Below are 25,273 nucleotides of genomic sequence, written 5' to 3' on the forward strand. Positions count from 1 at the left end.
GGGACTTAAACCAGGATTGGAACAGGAACATGGGTAAACAAACATAATTTGAACCTCGGTTTTTGTTTATAACAGCCTGGTTTATGTTACATATTAAGTACTGCACCTTTAAGACTGGCTCTGAGAATGAAGGGGGGCAAGAAGTAGTGTGCAGTTTGTGTTGAAAAAAAACCATCACTCTCCCACATCCTGCTCCTGGACTGTGGTGTCTGCCGAATGGACAGACAGCGGGATGGAACTTCTCTTTCGTTTTTAGTTAGTTTTAGCTAGCTGAGGCAGAGGAGTTCCCTGGACCTTTTTTTTCCCCCCTTGGATCTGTTGAAACCTGTTCTAGACTGAAAAACCCAGCCAAACTCCGGGAGCTCACACCTGTGGCCCACCGGGGCCTGGGCCTCGGTACTTTCTGGAGCTGGAGGGACTGATAAGAATCTGAGGCGAGCCGAGCTACACCACATGAAAAAGACTTTTTTTCTGGATTTGCCATTTCATCAAACAGCGAGAAGTTTTATTGTTTAATATAATTCAATTTCTGTTAAATAAACAGTTTTTTTCCACTTCTCTCCAAGGAAATCTCCTTTCCCAAGCCAGTTGGGGGGAAGGGCCACTTAGATTTGCTTTCTGAGGGAACCCCATTTGGAGGTTCTCTCCCGAATTTGCCCTAAACCAGGACAAAACTGCACATTTTCTTCAGCACTGCTAAGCTCTGCCTAAGTCAAATGACAAGAACTGGTAATGGTAAGTGGTTTCTTACAATGTCCTCACTATCTGTGGCATCTCAGTATTTGGCAGAGCAGGGTGGAAAATCTGTCTGGAGAATTCCAACATCCGGTACATATTTCAACTTCCTCAAATTATAACTTATTACTGCATGGTTGAACGGTATCTTTTTGCCAGTTTGAAGTCCAAGTGTCTAACAAAGCGGCAAAGCTTTTCCAAGAGACAGATGGGAATCAGCAAAATACTATTACATGAGAAAAGCTAAAACAATGTAAATATAAAGAAAAATTGTAATAGCAGCAATAAAATAACTAAGGATAGGCTTGTAATCAGGGCTCCACTCAGCAGCATACAGTGAGTACACAAACTGTATCATTTGAGGCACATCAGAGGATGAAACTGGGTTTAAAACATTTTGCTGCATAAGTACTTCATTGTTTTTGTAAATAAAGTAGGAGGATAAATAAAGGCATCTAATAATGAAAATACTTTTCTTGGAAAGCGTACACACTAATAGAGACCAAAATCCGACACACTTCAGCCTCCCGGGGATACAGAGATAAGCAACTTTATAAAAATGTGACAATATTAAAAAAGTATCAATTACTTCTTCTATTTTGCCTGTATGAGTTCTCCACAAATTGATCCATTTATTAGGAAGAAATAAGGGAAATGAATTCCTAAAATGTGACCAATGTAAACAGTGAAATATTCAATAATGGAAGACAGCAAAACAGAACAACCCCAATTTTTTTTCAACTACACCTGACAGAAAAATAACTGAGGATAAAAATCATTCTGTATTACTTAGCTGTCGAGAGTATTGACAGGAGTTGAGGGCATAAATTCCTAACAAGTAGTGAATGTTTAAAGATAACAAGTTATCTTGCAAAAGAGAGAAAGAAAACAAAAATCACTCTAAAGAGCTACTTTCAAGTGCCACTTGACAAATCCAAAGAAGCAAATATAATTTCCAAATGAGATTTTTGGTGGAGACACTAGAAGTACCTTGGCTGAATTAAGAGTGCAGAGGGACTGCAAAATCGACCTCCACCTAGCATGTGAGAGTGGGCATATTGAAATCAAGTTAGAAAACTCTGGTAAGGGTTTATATTTACAAGAACGCCGCCAAACAATTATTCCATCTTATCAGAATCTTTCATGGAACACCAAAATCACAGAAAGCATCAAGCTGGAAGGGACCACAGTGGGCCATCTGGCCCCACTTCCCTGCTCAAACAGGATAAATCCTGAAAAAATTTCCAAATTTTGGAAAAACAAGCAAGCAAACAAAAAGCCATCCCAGCAGAGGAAAAGCTGATTCTTGCTGTTTTCATTTTTATTCTCTCTATATACATGTAAAGTATCAGGAATTCAGGAATAAGTTTCTCAAATTTGCCACAGGATTTCAATCAATCCTTACTTTTTTGCTCCTTTAAGTTCTGAGAAAGTGTAACTTCGCTCTTGGCAAAAGAGCAGCAGGCCTGAAAAAGATACAACTAGATGAATTATGTGAAGGTGAATTACACGAAAATGTAACAGGAAGGGCTGATTTGAAGTACTTGGTTTTGAAGGAAATGAATAAACAAATATTTCTTCAGAAGTAAATGACAAGATTTCTGGGAACTGAGAGGACATGTCCAAAGAAGGGGACATGGTAAGTACTCTAAATAATTTCCAAACCTATCATAGCTGGAATTATTAAACCAGAAAGGTTATGCCCATGGCAGTGTTTGTATTTTCAGTCTGAAAGTCTGAATTCAGGATTACTACTCTCTCTGCAAAAATTTGGCCAATGTCTCCAAAAAATGCAAATATTCACAAGCCTCTCAGAATCTTATTTGTGTATGGCCCCTTCAAGATCAGGCATTAAAATATTTCACAATTACTACTAGCAGATGGGGAAAACACAGAGCCTCTTTTGTTTACAAGAGGAGAAAAACATAATCAAAGTTCATAAAATAAGCATTATTAGAGAAACATGAGGCACATTTTCAGTAGATATAAAAGCAATTATTTGAAATCAAAGGAAATTGCATCTCCTGTGAAGCTAAGTTTCCAATTGAAGTGAACATTTCCCCTGGCATACAAACAATTGCTGTAAAATAAAAGTACTTCCCACATTTGATATTCTATTCTTCTAGTCAGAAGACATACTGGTACTTTTCACAAAAGGTTATGCAAAACACATCAAAAAGAATCATCCAAATGCTAGAGAAGATAAAATACCTATCATTCCAGCAATTCATGATTACTGTCACACCAGTTTTCTGCTTGTCATAAGCATAATAAATTTTAAAAGATGAGCTCCAGCCAATGGAACTTTTATTCTGACTGACCTTTCAGTAATTCTTTTCTTATTGAAGATGAACCAGTACTTCCCTGAGTGAGTCTCAGAGACAAAAGATTTCACGTAACAGATTATGAACTACTGTTTATCATACAAGTGACAGCCAACATCAGGATAAAGTAGAGTGGAAAAAGCATTAAAGACATGGGGGTAACTTCAGTTGTCCTAAATGCTACTGTATCCACAGATGTGAGACATGTTTCACACACATTGATTTTATGAAAAATAACTGCTCTAGGTATTTAACATTTTATTTTACCTTAATACGTAGATCATTGAATTTTAAGAAGAATAAAAAAATGTAGCTTACTATAGAGACTTTTAACACCTTTGATTGAATAGTATGAGAAATTTCTGAGTATTAAAAAAAAATTCATTCAAAGGTTTGTTGATTATATATTTCAGAATGTATTTTCACATAACACATGAGTAAAGCCACAAGATCACAGTTGTTGTTTGTTTTCAGAAGGCAACATCAAAGATTTGTGTCTCGGAAAAAGGTGAGGATTAAATTTGTAATTTTCCAACTTGTAAAGAACTACTATGTTTTCTATTGGCATTTTCTGATATCATCAAATCCTAGAAAAGTAAAACTGACAGGAATAGCTTTCTTAAATATTCAGTAGATGACATGACTGGTTTCTGGCACAGAGAAATAATTCTCTTTGTCCTGTCGATTGATGGAGGATACCATGACACTGATGCCCCTGAATGTGCCACAAGAATGCATGGTTTGCTTTTTAAAATGTTGACATCATGGAATCACAGAATGGCCTGGGTTGGAAGGGAACTTGGAGGTCATCTGGTTCCAATCCCCTGCCATTGACAGGGACACCTTCCACTATTCCAGGTTGCTCAGAGCCCCATCCAACCTGGCTTTGGACACTTCCTGGGATGAGGCAGCCACAGCTTCTCTGGGCAACCTGTGCCAGGGCCTCCACACCCTCACAAGGAAGAATTTCTTCCCAATATCCAAACTAAACCTACTCTCTCTGTCAGTTTGAGCCATATCCTGTCACTCCAGGCCCTTGTCAAGAGTGTCTCTTCATTTTTTCTGTGGGCTCCGTTCAGGTGCTGGAAAGACACAATGAGGTCACCCCAAAGCCTTCTCTTCTCCAGGCTGAACAATCCCAATTGTTCCCTCAGCCTTTCCTTGCTGCAGAGCTGTTCCATCCCTCTGATCCCTTTGGTGTCCCTGCTCTGGCCTGGCTCCAGCAGCTCCCTGTCCTTCCTGTGCTGTACCCCAGGGCTGGAGGCAGTGCTGTGGAAGGAGTCTCTCCTGAGTAGAGGGGCAGAGGAGCAGAATCCCCCCCCTCTGCTGCTCCCCACACCACTTTGGATATGGGAGTGTATTTCCTTGGAGAAAACCAGCAGCCCTAGAGGCTGTCACCTGGGAAAGAATCATTCCAGTGACCATCATCTAGGATGCTGACTACAGCGAGCCAGTTTGGTGACAAGGCTGACACATAATGATCAAATATCAACTGCAGGTATTTTTCCAGCTGGAAGCTGGAATAGGACCATGCAATGAGGTCTTTCACTTCTTTCTCAATGCTGGAAAACAAAGCCTTATACACTGAACGTGAGCAGCGGGATAGCAGGATCTTCTCTGGAAAGGATTTCAACCTGCATCTCCAGCTGATAAAATTAAGCCTTAAAATCAGATACTTCAATAAACTCTAGGAAAAGGTTAAAGACAAACAGAAAAACAGCCTTTCCTCCATCTCAAAGACACTTTTGTGAGGGGGGGGGGGGGGGCAGGGACATTTAGGGGGGAAACAGGAGTAAGTAGAAAGCATGAGAAAGGAGTTATCATGAGATAATCTTGATTATGTGGAAATGGAAGTAAAACACAAAAAACTTTAAAAGGAATGTCAAACAAGCACAAAAAACTATGTGGTTTGACAATTTTAAACAGGCTTAAAACTTTGACGGCAAAATACTGCTTGTAAGGCAAGAATATTAGAAGGGAACAAAAAAAAAGAAGTGATTTTTGTCTTGAGTCTTGCAATGTGTGATTACTGCTACACCAAAAAAAAAATCTTTACAGTGATACAAACACATAAATCTCTACATAAAGGCGGCTATGCATGTAAAATCCCATATCATAAAACAGCAATGAAATCTATGTATAAGTATCAGCAGCAATTTCATCAAACTCAACTGTTAGCACATAACAAAACAATCTGAAGAAAAAGAAGGGTGAAAATAAACACAAAACCATATATTTAAGAATAGATTATAAAAAAATAAAAACATACCACCCACTTCTCAGATCTTTCAACGAAGTTTCATGAGTGAATAAAATCTGCCAGTATCAATCATATTTAATTAAACCTGATAGCTCAACCACAAGCTCCCAAACTTGTCTACTTGATTAGGTTTTAAAATCCCAGTTTTACATTACAATTAGAAGTGAAAACCTCGATTGCACTGAATGATAAATGACTTGGAGGTTAATGAACAAAATTTACACTTTTTCTGGGCTCCAAAGGGGGTGTTAAATGCAGACGTGATGGGCACTGTGTTTTGTCCTAACCACTCTCCTCTCCTATGACCAAGAACAGTTCTTTACATTGTTGGGTTCTCCCCAGGTAAATTTGAACTTCTTCAACATGCTTTCACACTTCTGGCCCATTTTTGGGATTTTGATGCAAATCTGACTGATCACAGGTGCAAGTTATTGCTCAGTCTGTAAGAACAATCTCAGAATATGTTCCTATGACATTTCTGTATTTCATGAGGTTCATTCAGAAAGTGATATCAAGTTAGCAAATGATACATTAATTTCAAAAACAGAAAACATTTTTTAAAAAATTAATTTTTACTTGCTCTTAGAGCTTTATAGCAAGTATTAAATAACTGCAATTTTTTCACATTATGACATCTTTCCTTCACACTGTTTACACACACCTATATTTAACACACATTTGCACTAGGTGTTAATTGATATGGTCAGAACAGTCAAGTGATCATAAAACACTTCTAGAAATGGTGGAGTCCTTCAAGGGGACATTTGATGTATTTAGATCTAAGATACTACAAGAAAATTAAAAAAAGTTATCCTTTGTATTTTTTGCAGGACTGTTTGTAACAGTACTTAAAAGGTAACTTAGCTGCAATATAAATGACTCCAGAGGGCTATTAACAAATTAACTTCTTGGTTTTTAAACTTCCATGCTCATGGTCATTATTATTTTGATTCAAGAGCTGTACTTCAGTAAAACCAAGATCTTATTGATAACAAACCAGATGGATACTGTTCAGATACTCAACAGTAATTGCTCTGATCTCAGATACTTGCTGTGCAGTGTGCTTTTACTCAAGTCATGCTAAATGAGCCAATTTAGGCCATTCATGTTTGTATATATATATATATATATATATATATATATACACACACATATTTCTGGATATTATGTAACTCCTTATAGCTTTTTATTTTTAGGTAAGATTTCTGTGAAATAAAAATAGGTGTGGACAGCACATTTTTGTCTACTATCTAAGAACCATCTCAAAATTTGGACCAAAAATTCATCCAAATCCCATACAATCAGGTCCTGCATTTAACTACAAAAATTAAAAATAATTGAATGGCTTCTCCAAGACCACAGAAAAAGGCAGCTGTTAAGAAGTAAGTATTATGCTGCACTGGGACTTTTTCTCAGTGCTACACTCTTCTTGAATCTGTTCTAAGCAGGCTCCAGTGTTACAGAACATTTTTGATCTCAACAGATGAAGAGTCCTTATTTATTTAGCATTTTTAAATACTTGTGCCTAGTGGTATGCTGAGGAAAAAGGTGAGAGATGGATCATTTTCTTTGGGGATCTTATATGTTAATATTTTTTTCAAACAGGAAGAGTTGAAACTAAAAGAAAATCATGGAAATTCTTGCATGTGCACATCCATACCTGAGCATCAAGGAGATCTTCACATTTGCGAGAATGCTTTTCAATGGTTAATATATACTGTTTTTCAATAGCTGCTTCTTGCTGCTGAACTGTAGATTCTAGCAGTGCCTGCAAAAAAAAGGCACAAAATACTCAACAAAGATGTAACTGGGAAATTTATTGGTAACTGCAGATCCACTAAGACTCATCTACAACCAGAATGTGGAGTGCTGTTATAAATTTAGAATGTGTAGCAATTAAAGTACCTTTCTATGTAACACTACCTTGTTTTCAGTCAGGACTAACATTTTTTGGATCTCAGATTTCTTACACAGTCTGCTTAAAAGACAGCAGCATACAGAAGATAGAGAGGGAGAGTATTTCTGTTAAATATACTCAATTTAGTGGGACCACACAAGAAGAGGTGAATATGAAAGCTGCTGAAGAGAGAGAGAGAAAAAAAAAAAAGCCAGACATATTTCCCTGGCTGACAAAACTCCACATCCTCTCGGCACTGTGTAAGATCCCATGGGCCAAGCATGATCTTCACAACCACAAGTCAAGTAAAAGCAGATGGAAATTCTGAGTAACATAAAACATAAAAGAATGCCCCCCCAGGATGTTCACACTTGAATGTGAAGCAGTGTAAGTCAAAGTGTGGAAAGACTAAGTACCAAGGCAGTAACAAACAGCTGATGGGAGTAGGAGTTTTGAGTGTGTGAGCACGTGTTTGTGCACATGCCTGAAATCACACATGCTTGGCTAAGCCCTGCACAACCTCCAGCATCTGAATGCAGTTAGAGAAATAAAATACTTGAAGATACATGAAAAAACCAAATTATCATTTGGAGAATTACGCTCAGGTTTCTTTTAATAATGGTAGATAAACATTTACTTGGCTCATGTAATTTTTAAGCCTTTTTTCCTGATACTATAAAATCTTTATACCTCTTTCCAAATATTCACTGGGTTCTTTATACAGAATGTACCAAACTATTCTTAACTAGTAATCAATATACTGAAGTAGTCAAAATGACTGGGTAAGTTAAAACAGACATGACTTTTACAGAAAACAGACCTTTGGCCCAAATGCAGACAAAGAAAAGAAATCCTCATCTTTCAAACAATATTTTAGAGATATATTTACTTCATGGAACATAACACACACATCAAATAAAATTTTGAATACTTTAAAAAAAACCCCAAGAATGTAAAAAGAGATAAAATCTTCTGACAATTTTTGAATACCTTTCCAAATTTTCCACTATCCTCTTATGCCAAAATCACTGTTCTTCAGTAATGCTGTAGCATGGTAGTTGCTCTCAGGACGAATTCAGCAATTAAAAAGGTTAAAACTTGGGCTTAATCAAAGTGTGAGAATACATTTACTGGTGTTTATAGGGGATTTAGCAAAGTAATTAAGTTAGTAAGTAAGTAAGTTTACTTTCAAAAAAGCCAATTTATTTCTAACTAAATTAAATTCTTTCATTTATAGAAATTTGAGCACTCAGAAAAACTGAACTCTCAAGGAAGTGTAACCTTTGTACATGAATCTTTATAGTCTGCATAAATTAGAACAGTCACATATCACTGTCAAATAATAAGCCAGGACCTTGGGGTTTGGGATAATTTTTTTTGTTTGGTTGGTTTTTTTTTTGTCTAAACTATTGTAGCAAAAAATGTTTCATGTAACTGGTACAGAAGAAAATAAAATAATTCTGTTCTTAGGGAACACAGTAACAGAATGGCCATTAGGCTGCCACGGCATTTCTCAGACAGTTTCTTGCTCATGCCAAGGGTTGAGTCATCTTTTGCTCTGCAAACTTCACTGGCAACTGTTAAAATCCTATTAAATGGTATAAAGAACTTTCAGTTTTCAGTTTTCAAGGAAATAATTATTATTCACTGCATGGCATGTAGAGGCTGTTAAATATTTAAAATTAATTTATTATTACTATTTTTCTTTAGGAAATACATAAAATTCCACATTCAGAAACAAAAGTCTTCCATTTCTGTTATACATACTATTAACACAGTTTAAATTGTACCACAGGGCTGATGTGGTATATTTTACTGTTCCACTAGCTGGCCAAGGAGAAAGAGAGAAAAATCTCCCTATGTAGCACCGTACTACAAGTTTCTCAATGGGAAATGAGATGTATGATAGTCATCCAAAGCTCTGGCAATTTTCAAGATAATCAACTACTCAAATTTAATAATTTTTAAAAATTTCATTTACCAATTAGCTCATTTGCTAAACTGAAACATACATTTTGCTACTTGATGATCGGTATCTCTTATCTTATAGTTACAATAACACTAAAAATCTTTTGATTAATTGCTGTTTTGGGCAAATACTCTTATCACTGCTGAAACAGCATTTTCTTCCTTAATTAGTTAAGGAGGAGTTGTTAATTATGTTGCTGGGATGACATTCCATAAATCTATGGCCAGTGATCTAATACCAAGTTGGCATTCTTGAAACAGTCTCCTTTTAATTGAATCAGTTCAAGTAAGGTTACATCAGAACGTAGCCTATGGAAGCTGTTGCATGAAGTCAAGGGTAGGATTTCAATATGACCTTTCTTGTTAATTAATTTTTCCTTCTATATATTGTGCAATGAACTTCCTTGACACTAGTTGGGAAGGGTCATCATACATTCACAGCATCAGAGGATTTTAAGGGTTGGAAGGGACCTTAAAATTCATGTAGTTCCAACTCCCTCCTATAGGCAGGGACACCTTCCACTAGACCAGGTGGCCCAGAATTCCATCCAGAGGCTTCTTTCCCTCTTTCTGATCTCTCTACTAACCCAAAAAACTGTCAGAACTTATCCTACTTTTTCTTCAATAACCAAAATGTTGTGGTGGCTTCCAACAGAATAAAGAGACTAAAACCCCTTAAGTTCTCTATAGAGTCTTCATTTTAGTTTGATATATGGTACATTAAAAAAATTACAGAAAAAACGTTATTTCCTCAAACCATTTAAGAAATCTTCATACATCTAAATGACTGTACAAAACATTTTAAAATTAATCCAGGTATACTAAATAAATTAGTCTGAACCCCTGTTTGAGCTCAGATAAAGAACTAACCTTAGCTTTAAGTTTTATACATTGGAATAATTTTAGACAATCTTGAGCTGAAAGTAAATCAAAATATCATAATAAGAGCCATGATCACCATGGGGGGTTCTTAAAGGAATACACACCTAATTACATGTTTTAGCACTGGTATTTAGTCCTGGAAATGACAGCACACTACCTGTGTGGTGGGAATCATGGAGAATGGCATTCCTGTATACAGACCAGGGACTGAAAAGCTTCACTGTGCCCAATATGAGAAGAAAAGCTTAAAACCACAAATGATCACAACACTTCATCCTGTATATCTAAAGTGTGTTATGTACTGAGTACCAGATTATCTCTAAAATTTCTCCTCATACTCAAAAAGGCAAAAGTGCCTTAACTATGGTTTTGCCAAAAGCATAACAGAGATGCCCCAGCATTTTTAATACAAACCTACTTGCACAGCCCTAGTACATAATACATTCATTCTATGGGCAACAGAAACCACAGCTACTTGCCCAGACAGAATTTATTGTAAGGCCAGAAGCTAGAATTTATGAGAAACCCTCTTGAATTAAATAGCCAAAATATAGACTGTTACCCCCAATTCTTCTTGAATTCCCTAAGAGTGACAAATCACCAAACCCCCTTCTTTCAACTCCCTCTTTTTATTATAGGAAAAAGCTAGTCAGAATAAAGGCAAAAGGAAAAACAAAGCTGAGGTCACTATCCTCTCCTACCTCTTCTAAAAAAAAATTTAAAAGCAATTCTGATCCATGCAAAACACAGGCTTCCCAGATACACAGCATTGTTTGAAAATGTTAAAGCTACTCATATGAAACATCAGTATAAAATACAAACCATGGTGTACAATTTGCTGGGTTATGTTTTAGAATGTTTCTTCAAAGCACTGCATCAAGAGCCTTAGTCAATCCAAAAGAATATTCTGTTCAATCATCAAGTAGCTAAATGGAAGCCAGTATATCAAACCTCTACTTCAAAACTGCTGAGTCTGAATGATTAAAACAAATAATCTTTAAAAATAAAAGTTACTAATGAGAAGTTACTGCATTGCTTCAAACATGTGAACTCTATTAAATATGGCAATAGTACTTCCAAATTTTTATGCTTTATAGCATTAGACAATGATTCATCTAATTCAGCATCCTGTCTCCACCATTTAATTACTTTCTACTACTTAATTTAAGGGTGAAACGCAAGTAACCAATTGCTGAATGACAAAATAGAGCAGAGAACACAATGAAAATTCTTTCCTGACCAGTGGAAAAGATACATTAGCTCAATAAAATGCAGTATTTGACTAGTTGTGTTTTAATTCAGCTATTAGCTAAGATGGACATGATACAGTAAAACTATTTAAAAGATTTCTGAAAAAGTTTTTTTCAAAATAATTCAACTCATCCACTTCAGCCCAAAATACTGCACATTTTCATGATTGGGTTATTTCCAGGTGAGCCTGCCTTTTTAGTGAAAATGAAACATATCCATTTAGGGGCTGTGGAATAAGGGCGGTTAAATACAACAACAAAGGGGTAACGTAAATTCAGTTTCATATTTAACTGCTTGTGGTTGAAACTGTGTTGATGCATACTGGTAAGAATCAACAACTTCCAGCTTGAATACTACATGGGTTTACCTATATAGCTCAGTTTTACTGGTATGCGAGTGTAAAGGACTTATTTTCCATAATACACTGTTCTCACAGACTCCTGACAGAAGCAAACTGCAAACTTACTCTTAATCTTCTATTAACCTTCATAATTTTATAATATTTAACATTATATTTATTATTCTATAGTCAGAAACACATACACAATTCACCCTTACTAGAAGGGGAGGGAGAGTTTCCTTGCAATTTTTGTAATTGCTTTCAAAATGTAAAGGCCATTAAATCAATGATAAAATACTTTTAATAGCCAGATCTCTCAGAGTATGAGATTTGACTGCACCTTGTTTTTATCTGAATTCTGTAGAGAGAATTCCATTGTAGCATCACTGTTGTACAGAACTAGAATCTCTCCTTTTCCAGCCATCAGCTCTCCATGAGAAAAAACAAGGTGGTTTTATATTTGAGGCTCACCTGAATTTTCTAGTGTGACCTGCACAGGAAGAAGGACAGAAGTTGGAAGTGAAATACAAACTCTTGCAACAGTTCTGAATTTGTCCTCTTACTCATGTGTCAGGCCTTTCTGAGCCAGGATGTCAACTGGGAAACTTAATAAGCTAAGCTGATGTTTTAAAGAGCTGAGAACTGGCCACATTTCAGAGCTTTCTCTCACTAGGGAGAAACTATGTCTAAAAAAAGATACCCTGATTTTAGATTAACTTCTTTTGTAATTAGAGGGTAACTTTTCAGTTCAGAGGTGTATTATTGACACAAATATTTTTGAAAAAAAATCTGATGGCCCCCACATATTCCATGCTTTGAAAATCTATCTGTTCTTACATTCTGAAAATCTGAAGAAACCCCACAACCTTACACTGAAAACTGATGAACAAAACTCTTCCTGCACCAAGGGCTGGAAAGAACTCTACACCTTGAAGTTCATTTCTATAAAGGAAACACAAATCTGATTCATGCAGGCTGTCTTTTAGAACACTATTAATTGCATAAAATGATCTACGGAAATAAAGCCCGTCAAATAAATACACCTGCCTGTAACCTCTTATTCTTTAAAGCTTACATTAGAGCACATTTTATATGATGAGAAATAGAACAGATTAAAACTATTAACTCATCTATTTACAGAACTGTGACAATTTCAGAACAAAAGTTTGACTAAACAAGCAGAGGAGAAATTCTTATGTTGCTTGTGGTAAATATCTTAAGATGTGATGTGATCCAACAAGCATAACTTCCAAGATCTACATTTACTTTTCTTTACTGTGGTTAATTACCAGGGATAAAAGTTTAAAACAGCAATGACATGAAAGAGAGAAATTAAATAAAATTAGATAAACATGAGAAGGGGAAACTTGACCTACATAGAACACTGAGTTAATTTTTAATTTGCTTTCCTGTGGTTTTCAATACAAAATTTGTGACTGTGTTGTGGATGGTTTATTTGTTGTAAGGAAGATTAGAATATGAGATGCTTAACAATGGCCAAGGCTTTTGAGTGTTTGTGCTACAAAGCATCTTATGCTCTCTATTAATGGATTTCCCAACACATTCAACAAATGAATATTCCAAAGATAACTGAATTTAATTTTAAGGGCTTTGGTATATCCAGGGCCTTAAAAATAGGTTGTTCAGTATTTGACTTCTTGTGTAAGCTGCATTTTAAGCACTGCTGCCATACTAAGAAGAACCAATCAGAAATAGGAATTGAGGGGGTTTGTCCTCAAACTTGAGTACCTGTTCTGCTCAGAGATACTACACTAGTGAAAGATCCATATGAAGAAACATTGTCCCTTTTACAACAAGTAAGTCCACAAAACACAGGAAAGGGACTAGAAGTTAGTGTAAGCCATTTGGAAGTATAGGAAGATAATAACAACTGGGGTCTGCTGCAGTACATTTTCAAGGAGTGGAATTAGCTCTGAATGGAAGAAAACTGTGATTTTCTGGTTACCAACTTGGCAGCCTTGTACTCAGAAGCCACAAAATAGCAACTCTCTTTTCCTTTGTAAAGCAAAAAGAAGGCACGTTCACAAATCCACTAACAATAACACTTATCTATGCCAGAAATACAGAAAAGACAAATCAGTCAACTTTCTTCCACTGTTGTTCCACTCAAGGTTTCAATACCTAAGTTACAGGATTTGGGGTTTGAGGCATTCTGGGGACTATTTCCTGGGGCTAAGGATGAACTGCTCAAATTTTTACAAGCTATCCTTAAACAACCAATGTTGGACATTGTAAGTTGTGCTACACCTCTGCTTGAAGTGCCACCACAAAATTATAATTCATTGGTTTCTGAGAGGATTAGTCAGAATTCCCACACTCCTGACTGCAACACAACCTAATTATGGCCTGAGCAATCCCCTGATTGGAATAACCTGCATCAGTTACTTTATTAAACCCCCAGGAATGCAAAATAAGCCTGTTGTAACCACAAACAAGATTTTCCTCCCCATGCCTTTTAAACAATTCATAGATTTGTTTAGGTGAATTTCTGCACTCAAGGTAATTTGAGGATTAATTAGATAGTACTTACCAAAAAACCTAGTGAAAATGGAAATTACTACTGCATATAAATGATATATATTAGAGTAACACACTCTAAATCCTAAAGACTTATTTTAGCACAAAATTAAGTCTGGTTTATCGTGAGTAAATGAAAATAGTTAATGAATCACAATTTTGTCTTTCACTAAAAGGACTAATCAGATTTACTTTACATTCCTAAACAAATGCTACATGTAGGAACCTTTATTTGGTTATCTAACTCATTCCCACCACATCTGACAAATAGAATAAATTCCTAAGGATCTCAACAGTTGAAAACCTCCAAAATGTAAGATACTACTTTTATAATTACAAAACCACATTTGACTCATGAAAAATAAAACAACTTAGCCCTGTAACATATTGAAATATTAACAGTGAATCAACATTGTAAAAGAATCCATGAGATAATTTTCTCAAACAAAAACTATAGAATAGTTTTTGCCTCCACTTAATTCCCCGATGATTCAGTGTTACTTTTCTAATTAAAGTTCACAGCAAAGGGTTACAAGAAAGGTATTGAAGTATAAACAACCAACCAAAAAATGCTTGAGTGTATTTTAATCTAGCAATCCTTTTTGATTTTAGTTGCTACCCTGATAAGTCACCTCATGTTTGCAGACAGGGCTGGTTGCAGTAATTTACTCAGAACTTGACTCATCTGATATTATTTCTTACCAGAGTGGTCAACTAACCACGTGAGGCAACAGGAAGGCTTGTATGAGGTACATTCATTTCATGGTTCCCTGGTATTAAAGAGTGAATTTATGTAACTAGAATATAAATATTCTATGAGAAATCATACACTAAATATAAACATTGTTTAGAAACACAGGGTTCAATAACTCCCTAATCTTTTGTGCCGAATCACTGAAACTGATAAACATAAATCTTATTTTCCAGAAGGCATCTGGAAAAGATCTACCCAGCTGCTGCTGACTGACTGGTAAGAAAGCTTTCAAAAATTATTATGGCACATAAATGTACCCCTTTACCCAACTACACAGGAAGAAATTATTCCTTTAAAGGGCCAATATAACCCATGCAGATCTCTCATTTAGAGATTTGTATTTAATACAAATAAATTAAAATGGTGAAAAATTACATCTCAGAAACATTCAAAACTTTCATTCAATACTATAAAATTGCTGGATTTCTTAAAAGAAGGAAACATAAATGCAGCAATTATCAAAAGCTCGCATGCTTTTTGGAAATTTAAGTTCACACAGGAACAGCCAGATATTTGACATGTATCTAAAACAAAACAGAAATTAATAATTCTGCTACTGAAGACGTTCAGTGGCACATCCGAAGATGCACACTCCAAGTAAAATTCCCTTTTGACAACTTCTAAGACAAAGCAATCCTCAAAGAAGTAAGGGAATAGAAGCACAATAATTCTCCCACTGATGTGAAATGAGGGAGGCATGGAGAAGTGGGACACCACCAGTGGACATGTTTGTTTTCTCATGAATGGAAACTTTTGAAACTTTTTTCTGGATAGGTTCAGAATGAAATTAGTGTAAGTCATGAATGGAGACAGAGATATTTCTCCAGAGAGCTAATTTCAATATTAGCTAGAACACTACTAACAGTTATTAGCAAAATTATTAAAAGGCTTTCTTCTTATCATAAAATCATTAATACTGGAAATGATCTCTAAAATCATTGAGTTCAATCCCTAATGCAGCACTGCCAAAGCTACCACTAAATCTTCCTGCCCTCCATGCCAGATCATTCTTTGGGTACAAATTACTGCTACTGAACAGTTAAAATCTGAAATTCTCCCTTTGTGTTCTCACCTCAGAGTTGCCACCAGGTCTTAAGTTTCCCCCTTAATTTGTCCATTTTCCATTATCAGCTTTTCTCTGGACAGATCCATTTTAATTAAAATTCTTAGATTTACCTTCTCCTCCTAACTTGATTCAGTTTTTGTCCTTTGTGCGTTTCTTACTCAACAGAAGAACAAACGACACACATTTATGCTCCATGGTAACATCCAGTTCTTTCATCTTATAAGCTGACAGGAACTAAAACAGCATGAAGGAAGACTCAGCATTATTTCATCCATACCTTCCTCCCTTAGTGCTGTGTAGATAAAAACCTGCTCTGTGATGCTGCTTTCCTGCAAGTGCAGCTCTGGAGACTGAAGAGGTCCAACATATAGATTTGTGATAAACAATCCAACCCAAAGTTTACCAGAACTGACTGAGAATTTTGGGTTTGTTCTGGTTTTAAGTTTCCTTACTGAAAATGGCTAAGCAACTTTATCTGAAGTTTTCCAAAAACCATTTGGAAATTGTGTTAGCTTGGTTACTTATTTACCTTGAATTCTTCAACAATAATAGTTAGGGCTTCATGTCCAGCTTTTCTCATGTCTTCTAATTCCTGCTTATGCTTTTCCTGTATAAAAATACAGAAAACATTATATAACAATATAGACACCTGACATAACAATTTTTATTAGGAGAATAAAGAAATAAATGGCAATTATTTTCCTCAGTTTTGTATCTTTCATTAAGAAATGCACACAGCTTGATTCTTTAGATATTACATAATGTATATGAATATATATGTGTATATATATAAATATAAATGCTCAATTCAAGTAGGTCCCATTATTAAACTTATTTTTATTTCTCAATTTTAATTTACAGACTTGAGATGATTCTAAATGGTTCTCTAATATATTTTTTAGAAAAAAAATACCTGCAGATGGCAAATCACATGCTTAGTAAATGTTATTTACTGCCTCTACCAATAAAAATGTCGAGATGAAGTAGAATCAGATTGAGTTTCCTCAGAAATGCACACCTGTCTCCTACTCATTACATGGCTCCTCTTTTATCTTTTGTTTTATTCTTATGATTCCCAGAAAAGTCTTCTTGTAAAATAAATCCTAAGTAGATTTTTCAAACAAAGCTGCATTGTTTACTTTTTATTTTCTGCACACTTATGTAAAAGGAACCTGGAGAGAAACATTCTAGCATTTTTTCCTTTACATAATAGTTTACTAAGTCTGCAACATGAACACCTCATTGGATTCTAACCAGCATTTCCCACTTATCAATGAGCAGCACCAATTTTTCTAATCACCAATTAGTAAGAAGATGAAAAACATTCCCTCCCTCCTTGTTCTTTGCTTCAGGGTCTGCTCTTGTATCAGCCTGTGCAGCAGTACGTAGTGGCTTTAAATCATCTTGGATTTAAATTATTGGATTTTGGTGTAGAAAGCAGAAACACATTAATAACAAATGTTCCTTTGCAGTGATCATAAGACAAAACCATACACAAATTACACTATATAATTCTTTGCGTTTTGTGTTGTAATAAAGTTGAAATTAATTAATACAATTCTATGCTTCCTTAGACCTGTGTGTTTGGAATAAGCAAAATCTAGTGTCTAACAAAGCATGTAATACCATTAAAAATTAATTAACCAGTCTGTAACTGTATTTGAGATTTCTACTCTGTCACTCACTTCCTTTCTCCTGAAAGAGTCACCTTAGTAAAAACTAGGAAACAACAGCTACACAATCCACTTACCTCTGCCCCAAATATAATGAGACATCCCGATTTTCTTTAATAAAACTGTGGGCTTTATTGAAGCCCAGCAAGAACAACTGCTAAGTAGAAGAAGAATAGAAAATGGAAATATTTTGCTGTGTACATTAAATACCACATCAGACAACAACACACAACACGTGGGTACAACATTTTAATCCCAATCGTGATGCAATCGTGTATCACTGACAACACAAATAATTCAAACTGATATTATATGGCTTAAAAAACCCAATTGTTTTGACTGAGAAAATAAAACATCCCATTCTGTTAGAAAGCAGAGTTCCTCTCATTTGCTTTACCAAACAAAGCAAAATACAGAGAAAAAAAACCCCCATTTGTCCTCTTACAATAAATTGCCCAAGTTTTTCAGAACCAGTGACTTGTTCAAGGTCATGTCTTAAACGTGAACTACTACCACAAGTTGAAGCGTCAACACCAAGGCACTCCTGTAACATCTGTAAAGAGTCTTCTGTTCCTGTAGGAAATGTTCAAGACAGTTATCTGAGTTGCTGCTGACTGCCTGTCTCTCTAAGGCTGTGCTACCTTCAAAGGCAGCTGCCAGTCTGAGCCAGTATCTCAGAAAGTTATGCACTCCCTTTTCTCTTCACTTCTGTACTAATTCAGGAATATATTAATTCAAGAAACTATAGTTCCCTGCAGGTAACTGAAGTAGTTCGAATCCATCTTACGCAGCGTTGCTTTACACAGTTACATCATTAAAACTCTTCATAGTGAACCTCTTTGCACTGCGATTTTTGTCTCAATAAAATCAACTGTTCTTTAAGAGCATAATTTAAAAAAATCACAAATAACATTTAGCATCATAATGATTCTGTTAAGAAACTGGTAAGTTTTTATTTGAAGATACAAATATTTCCTTCAATTCACCCAAGTACAGACTAAAAATAGTAATACTGAATGCAAGAGAACTAAATCAATGAGGAACTGAGGTAAACATGGTAAGAATCAGTCCATAATGGCTAATTAATATACACACTAGAGTCTGCTACTGTGTATAAAATAGAGATTTATATTTCACTATTTCTGTTCTATATTTCACTGTTTCTGTTCTGCTGTATTACTTCTGAAGTAAGAATGTGAGCTCTACAGAACTAAGCATCTCCAGGTCTCTAGCAGAGCAAGTATGTTCACTTTGGTCCTATCATCAACATCCTAATGAAAGATACAGCTAAAAACCTAAAGATATGGAAAAATATAAGGAGAAAAGAACAATTTCAGATATCCTAAGATAAACAAAACCTCACATTATGCATGACCTTAAGCTCACCACAGGAAGCCAGGAGACACTGATTTATTTCATACAAGTAAATATCATTTGTACCTGGAGTATAACAGTAGAAGATTTTCAGGTTTATAATGAAGTGAGGTAGCAAACAAACTTTCACAAGCAACTGCCTAACATCGTGGTGGTGAGGACATTTCCTGCTGTGCTAGAAATTATTTGAGCCAGAGTTGAGTGAGTGTGAACAGAGCAGCCTGCTGGGAATATTATGACTGATTAAATGTGAACAACTATGCAAAGGAAATAGTATGGAAGAGCCTGCACATACCCTAAACTGAAACATAATTACAGTTGCCACACCAGTCTCCGAGTACTTGCATTGTATAACAAGGATCCCTACCCTGCCATATTTAAGACACTAATATTTTGTGAAGAACAGTTACAGTTTATATCTGCTCTTTTTTTTTTTTTTTTTTTACCTACAGGATGTGCCTACAGAACCCTTCACTGAAGAGGACATTAAACAAAAGAAGTGCTAAAGCTAAAATGTTATTAGTATGAATGCGTATTTTGCTACCAAAACTGTATGGTATGATATGGTAAATAGCACCTATGCTTGGCTCAGGAAGCCATCTCTGGCTTCCTTGAGGTTTTTAAAAAATTACACAGATAGCTACTTTGGGATGAAGCTACATATGTGCCAGGGCAACTTATGTCCCAAATACTTTCCTACTTCCCCACACAATCTAAATGGTGGGAGAGGATAGCAAGAGGAAGCAAGGAAGAAGGAGTGAACAGGAGAACAATGCCAGGGAAGCTGACAAGAGAACATTTCCATTAAACAACACAGTAAGCATGAAAGGAATTCTGAGCTTCATTAGGGTATTTTCATGTCTCTTATCTGAAAAGCACCAGCCTTCAGATCAAATTAAATTCTACCATTGTCCATGAAGGACAAAATATTAATTTGGACAGGGTTGCCAGATACCACAAATGACTACTGATACTGAAGCCAGTTATAAAACTCAACACAATTTTACATAGCACATGTATTTAAAAATATATCAGTATTTATGTAGTTCTTTACTGTTGTACATTTTATGATACATATAGATATGTATGAAGAAACTACACTAGGAGTTTTCCTCCTTTCAATAGGTAGGAAACTGACCCACACATTGCAAGGGTCTGGAAAAACAACGGCTTAGGGAAAAAGGATCATGTTGGGAAATATTTAAGCAAGCTGAATATAATTAAGTCTGTGACGCCTGACAGGATGAACCCACAACTGCTGAGGGAGCTGGCAGATATAATTGTGAGGCTCTGCTCAAAACCTGTGTGCTGATCACAATGACCTGGAGAAGTGTCTGAGAACTGGAGGTAGGAAATGTCATCCCTGTCTTCAAGAAATGACAAGAAACCACAAGGAGCTACAAGCTAAGCAGTCTCAACTCAGTAGCTGGGAAGGTAGATAATTGTACTGGTTTTTCCTGGGACAGAGTGAAGTTCTTCACAGTAGGGGGCTATGTTTTGGATGTGTGCTGGAAAAAGTATAGGTAAGTCATGGGTATTTTAGTTACAGCTGGCTTTTGACACTTCTCTAAAATCCTAATGTGAAAGCTGCCTAAGTGTCCACCAAAGTGAGGCAGATTGAAAATTGGCTGAACTGCCACGCCCAGAAGGTGGCAGTGTATCCCAGTGGACAAGAAGCCATTGAGGCCAACAATCCTGCACTGCATTAGGCTAAATATTACCCCCAGGTCAGGAGAGGGGATCCTCCAATCCGCACTGTTAGAGCCATTCCTGGAGTACTGTGTCCAGTTCTGGGCTTCCTAGCCCAGAAAAAAACACATACTGGAGAGAGATCAACAAAGGGACACAAAGATGATGGATCTGGATCATCCTTCACATAGAGACTGAGAGAGCTGGGGCTATTAAGTCTGGAGAAGAGAAGGCTCAGGTGGTTTTATCAATATGTATAAACATACCTGAAGGGATGATACAAAAAGAAAAGAGTCAGGTTCTGGAATGTGATGCACAGGAGATGGTGGAGTCACTGTCCCTGGAGGTGCTTGAAGAAACACTTGATGTGGCACTAAGTTCAATTGATAAGGTGGTGTTGGGTCATAGGCTGGACTTAATGATCTCCAAGGTCTTTGCCAACCCAGTTGATTTTTACCAAATCCTAATACACTAGGTATTAATCCTGAGGCTGCCTGGTTTTTCTCAAAACTTTTCTACAGAAAGTAGTAAAAAAGGTCTTACAAGGCAAACAATAGTGGAGTGCTGCATATTTATTACAGGTGAGCCCTTCCGAAGGACCCACTCCATACAGTTCACTACAGTACACATATTGTTTTCCAATATTTATTCTGGATAAAATCTTTTATTCAAACATATGAAATGTTAAATACCAAAAATAATAGTAACCAAATCCACAACTTATATCAATGAAACTTTAACTAGAGATATCTTATGTGCCAAATATTGGTAACATTTTCATCTGTAGCTCTGTTAACCTTTGAGAAGTAATCAACATATAGTTTAGAAATATAACTAATTGAAAGAATGTATACTGAATTTTCATAGAGTTGTACTATTTGTAACACATAATGATGTTCACAGCACATTCCTAGAGGATACCTTCAGTCTTTTCATGGATGTTTAAAAACCCAAGATGGCTACAAAGAAAATTGATACTCAGGCAAGTAGCTTCAAAAGCATGCAGGAATAAATTTCACTTAAGCATGAATAAAAACTTTCCAAGATTTACTTCTATTAGATATATAAAAGAACTCATAGCATCATCATGTACAAATACTCTAATAAATTTATGTTGACCTGTAAGATTAACATACTTTTGAAATCTTTCCAATGTAATAAAATACCTCATTGTTTTCTTCCTTGTTTTTGAAGAATAGAAATAAGTTTTATTATAACATAAACAATCATACTTAGCACAAAATCAACAGAAAGATAAGTTATATCTTTACATTTGAATCTCCTTTTCATTTTCAGAACTATTTTCTTTGGCTGCCTCTTTAATTAAAACTCTGAGAACAAACAATGGAGATGTACTTACCTATTCTTTCAATCTTAACTCCTTTTCTGATTTGTAAATATATTTTGGAACACTAAAAGCATTCCAAAGCAGACATGCTATATGAAAACTGGCTGATCAACAGCTATTTTCCCATCAAAATACAAGCAAAGCATCTTCAACACAAATCGTTGCCATGCTCATTCTGGGCTACAAATGTATTTTTGTTTGTTGGTTTCTTGAAGACAAATGATGATGTGCAAGTTGAACAAAACTCAGAGAAATCACTGGACAGCCAGAGACACAAGTATCCATCTTTGCATCAAGTTGCTGTATTTTTTTAGTATGAAAATTGACAAGAATTTAGATCAGAAAATAACCATCAGCTTGGAAAATTGACCATCAAATCAAAGAGTTTGGGATAAAGCAAATACCAAGAAAAACAGACACTGAAGAAGATGACAATAAAGCCTTTTAAATTCTTTCTTAGCTGAAGGTGTGCATGAAAAGCTTCTCTTGACCTTGTTGTTTCAGAGAAAAGAGGGATATGAAATACAATCACTCATCACACTCATCACTTAGACCATATTGTCCAAACCAGAATGCAAACATCATCTGCAACTGAACTCTCAACATTTTCCTCCATCATGGAACTGCTATCAAGCTGTAAACATCAAGATTAACTTGTTGGTTATTTTTTTTGCTTCCTGAAAAGTCATAAATAGTCTAAGCATGAAGGGGGGGAAAAAAAAAATCCAAAGAGACAGAAGTTACACCTTCGCCAGAGAAACCAAAGTATATAAAGAAAACAGAATAACTAACTACTCCTCACTTATTTTAAGATATTGCTATGGATTCTGCAAGAACGGGATTTTTGCCTAACCTCAGAAAAATTGTAGCAGGAAGGAAGAATCTCCCACAGTCCAGAAAAAAGTATCCAAATCACAGATACAGAGATTTTATAAGAAGTCCATCTCACTTCCAGGGTATCTTAGGGAACTAGTAATGTTACTACACATTCTGAATTACTCTATTTTGCTTCCTGTAAAACCTCACACTGAGCATGGATAGGTTTCACAGTACAAGCTCCTATTCTAACATAGCAGATATACTAAAGACCACCAGAATTGTTATATTCCATACAACAATTATTTAAGTTTGCAATAACTGATACTTGGCTAGTTCACCATTTCAAATACTGCATTAATCAGATTTTTGGTTCAGGCATTCCTGACCCTGCCCTTAAGTGGCAATGAGGCAGGCCATATTGGAGTAAAATACTCCAAATAATTCAAACTGGTGAATATACCCTGGACTGGACTTATAACTTCAGTGACTGGGAGCAGGCTATTTATTTTTCTCAGATTATGACCAAAGTATTAAATCACAAAATCACACAATCATTCAAGTTGGAAGGAATCTCTGGTGGTCATCTAGCTTAACCTCCTGCTGAAAAAGCAAGATCAACACTGAATTCAAAACAGATTGTTCAGATCCTTGTCCAGTGAGATCTTGAAAAACTCTGAAGATGGGGATTTCACAACCTCACCGGCTAAGACATCCCAGTGCTTATCTTCATCATAAAATACTTTTTTCCTTTTAAGAAGTTGCAACATCCCATGTTTCAATCTGTCATATTTCCTGTTAACCACCTCTACAGAACCTACCTGGCTCCATTTTTTGGACAACTTTGTAGGTATTGGCCATCTTCTACTAGGTTTCCTCTAAGCTCTCTCTTCTCCAGTCTGAGTCAGTGTACCCTGCAATCCTCTCATACAAAATCTAGGAGTTTCATCACAGAAGGCAATCTGGTTGGTCAGGCATAATTTGTCTTTTGGTAAATCCATGTTAGTCATCTCCAATCACCTTTTTCATATGCCCAGAAATGGCTGCCAAGAGCACCTATGCCATTATATTCCCAAAGATCAAGAGGCTGGTGTGCCTGGATCCATCCATCATCCTTCTTATCTCTTTCCAACAATCAGTGACTTCCCCCAGTCTCTGAGTTCATGCAGAACTCTCTCATAGCAAAAGACAACTCTCTCATCACTCCTGAGCTCTGTGGTCTGAAGCTGCTCGTTTTTTACAAATGGCACCTCTTCTTTCCCATTCCTTTTTGCTGAGCAGGTGAAGCTCTGGCTGTACTTGCTTCCCAAACACCGTGCATTTTTATGTGCACATCTGGCATGCGTCCCCAGAATCCAGTCAACTGTTGTGCTGGTTGATGAATGAGAGCCTGCTTTGGGTTATTTCTTTCACCACCTCCCACCTTTGAGGTGACTAACCCCCCAGTCCTTATAAACAGACGTTAAACTCACACATGGGAGCAGAAAGAAAGTCTTGCTTTGCTCTTTTACAAGTAACACGTAAGATGGACAAATCAAGATGACAGTATTTAATTCTCAAGAATGTGTTAAAGAACTTGGGCTTGATTAGCAAAGATGATGACAACATCCTGAAATAATCAAATTGCCTGACATCAATGAAGTTCCAATTCTATTTTTTTTTTAACAAACAGAAAAATAAACAACACCCTGACCTCCTCCACAAAACCCCGTTATAGTTTGGAGCCAAGATATAAACCTGGGCATCTAAAGAGCAATCCCAGGTGAAAACTATAACATACATTTATTAATTTCTCTATTTTAATTATTGTGAAACACTGAGGTACTGAACTAACAGCAAAACTAGTTACTCCAGAGGAGAAAAGTTATGTTTGAGGATGTAGGGTAGATGGAAAAGCTAATCAGTCTCTTAAAAAAGAAGATTGCCTAATCTCTTCCTCAAAGCAAAACAGTCTCACTAAAATCACTAAACCAATGTAAAAATATGTAATTTTTTTGTAAGTTAAGCCAGAAAACATCAGATGCAACATTCAGAAAGAATCAGCAATGATTGATGCCACCTTAAGTTACTTAGAGGTAACTAAAAGCTGTGTTGAATTTAAATTGGTTTTTGGTGTTTCGGGTTTTTAATTAAATTGTGATTTGAAAAACACAGACCTATTAAATTTTTTAAAATACAGATCATTAAGCTATGTCAGCTGATCTATTTTTAAAATGTATTACTATTGACCACAAAAAAGTAAATGGATTCATACAGATAAGCATTCAGAATGCTAAAGTTACAGTGAAAATAACAAAAATAGACATCTATCTGTGTTTTAAAAATATAGTCTAAGAGCAATATAACTCAAGACTCATG

At 36.0% G+C, this 25,273-nt stretch overlaps 1 protein-coding gene across 18 annotated transcripts in view; it reads right to left on the bottom strand.

Annotated features, from left to right (window-relative positions):
• Nucleotides 1-25,273, bottom strand: part of CCDC91 (coiled-coil domain containing 91) — a 149,500-nt gene that overhangs the window by 60,338 nt on the left and 63,889 nt on the right. For all 18 annotated transcript variants that reach the window (XR_002865055.2, XR_015285763.1, XR_002865057.2 and 15 more), the window contains 2 exons: nt 16,545-16,622; nt 6,980-7,087 (listed from right to left, as the gene is read on the bottom strand). Coding sequence is in view for 15 of the 18 variants with exons in the window: in XM_086885337.1 (XP_086741463.1) it covers nt 6,980-7,087; nt 16,545-16,622 (186 nt within the window). In the remaining 3 variants the exon portion in view is untranslated. The remainder of the gene's footprint in view (nt 1-6,979; nt 7,088-16,544; nt 16,623-25,273) is intronic.

This window comes from Cyanistes caeruleus, chromosome 4 (genome assembly GCF_971803275.1).
Source record: "Cyanistes caeruleus chromosome 4, bCyaCae1.hap1.1, whole genome shotgun sequence".
Classification (NCBI taxonomy): Eukaryota; Metazoa; Chordata; class Aves; order Passeriformes; family Paridae; genus Cyanistes; species Cyanistes caeruleus.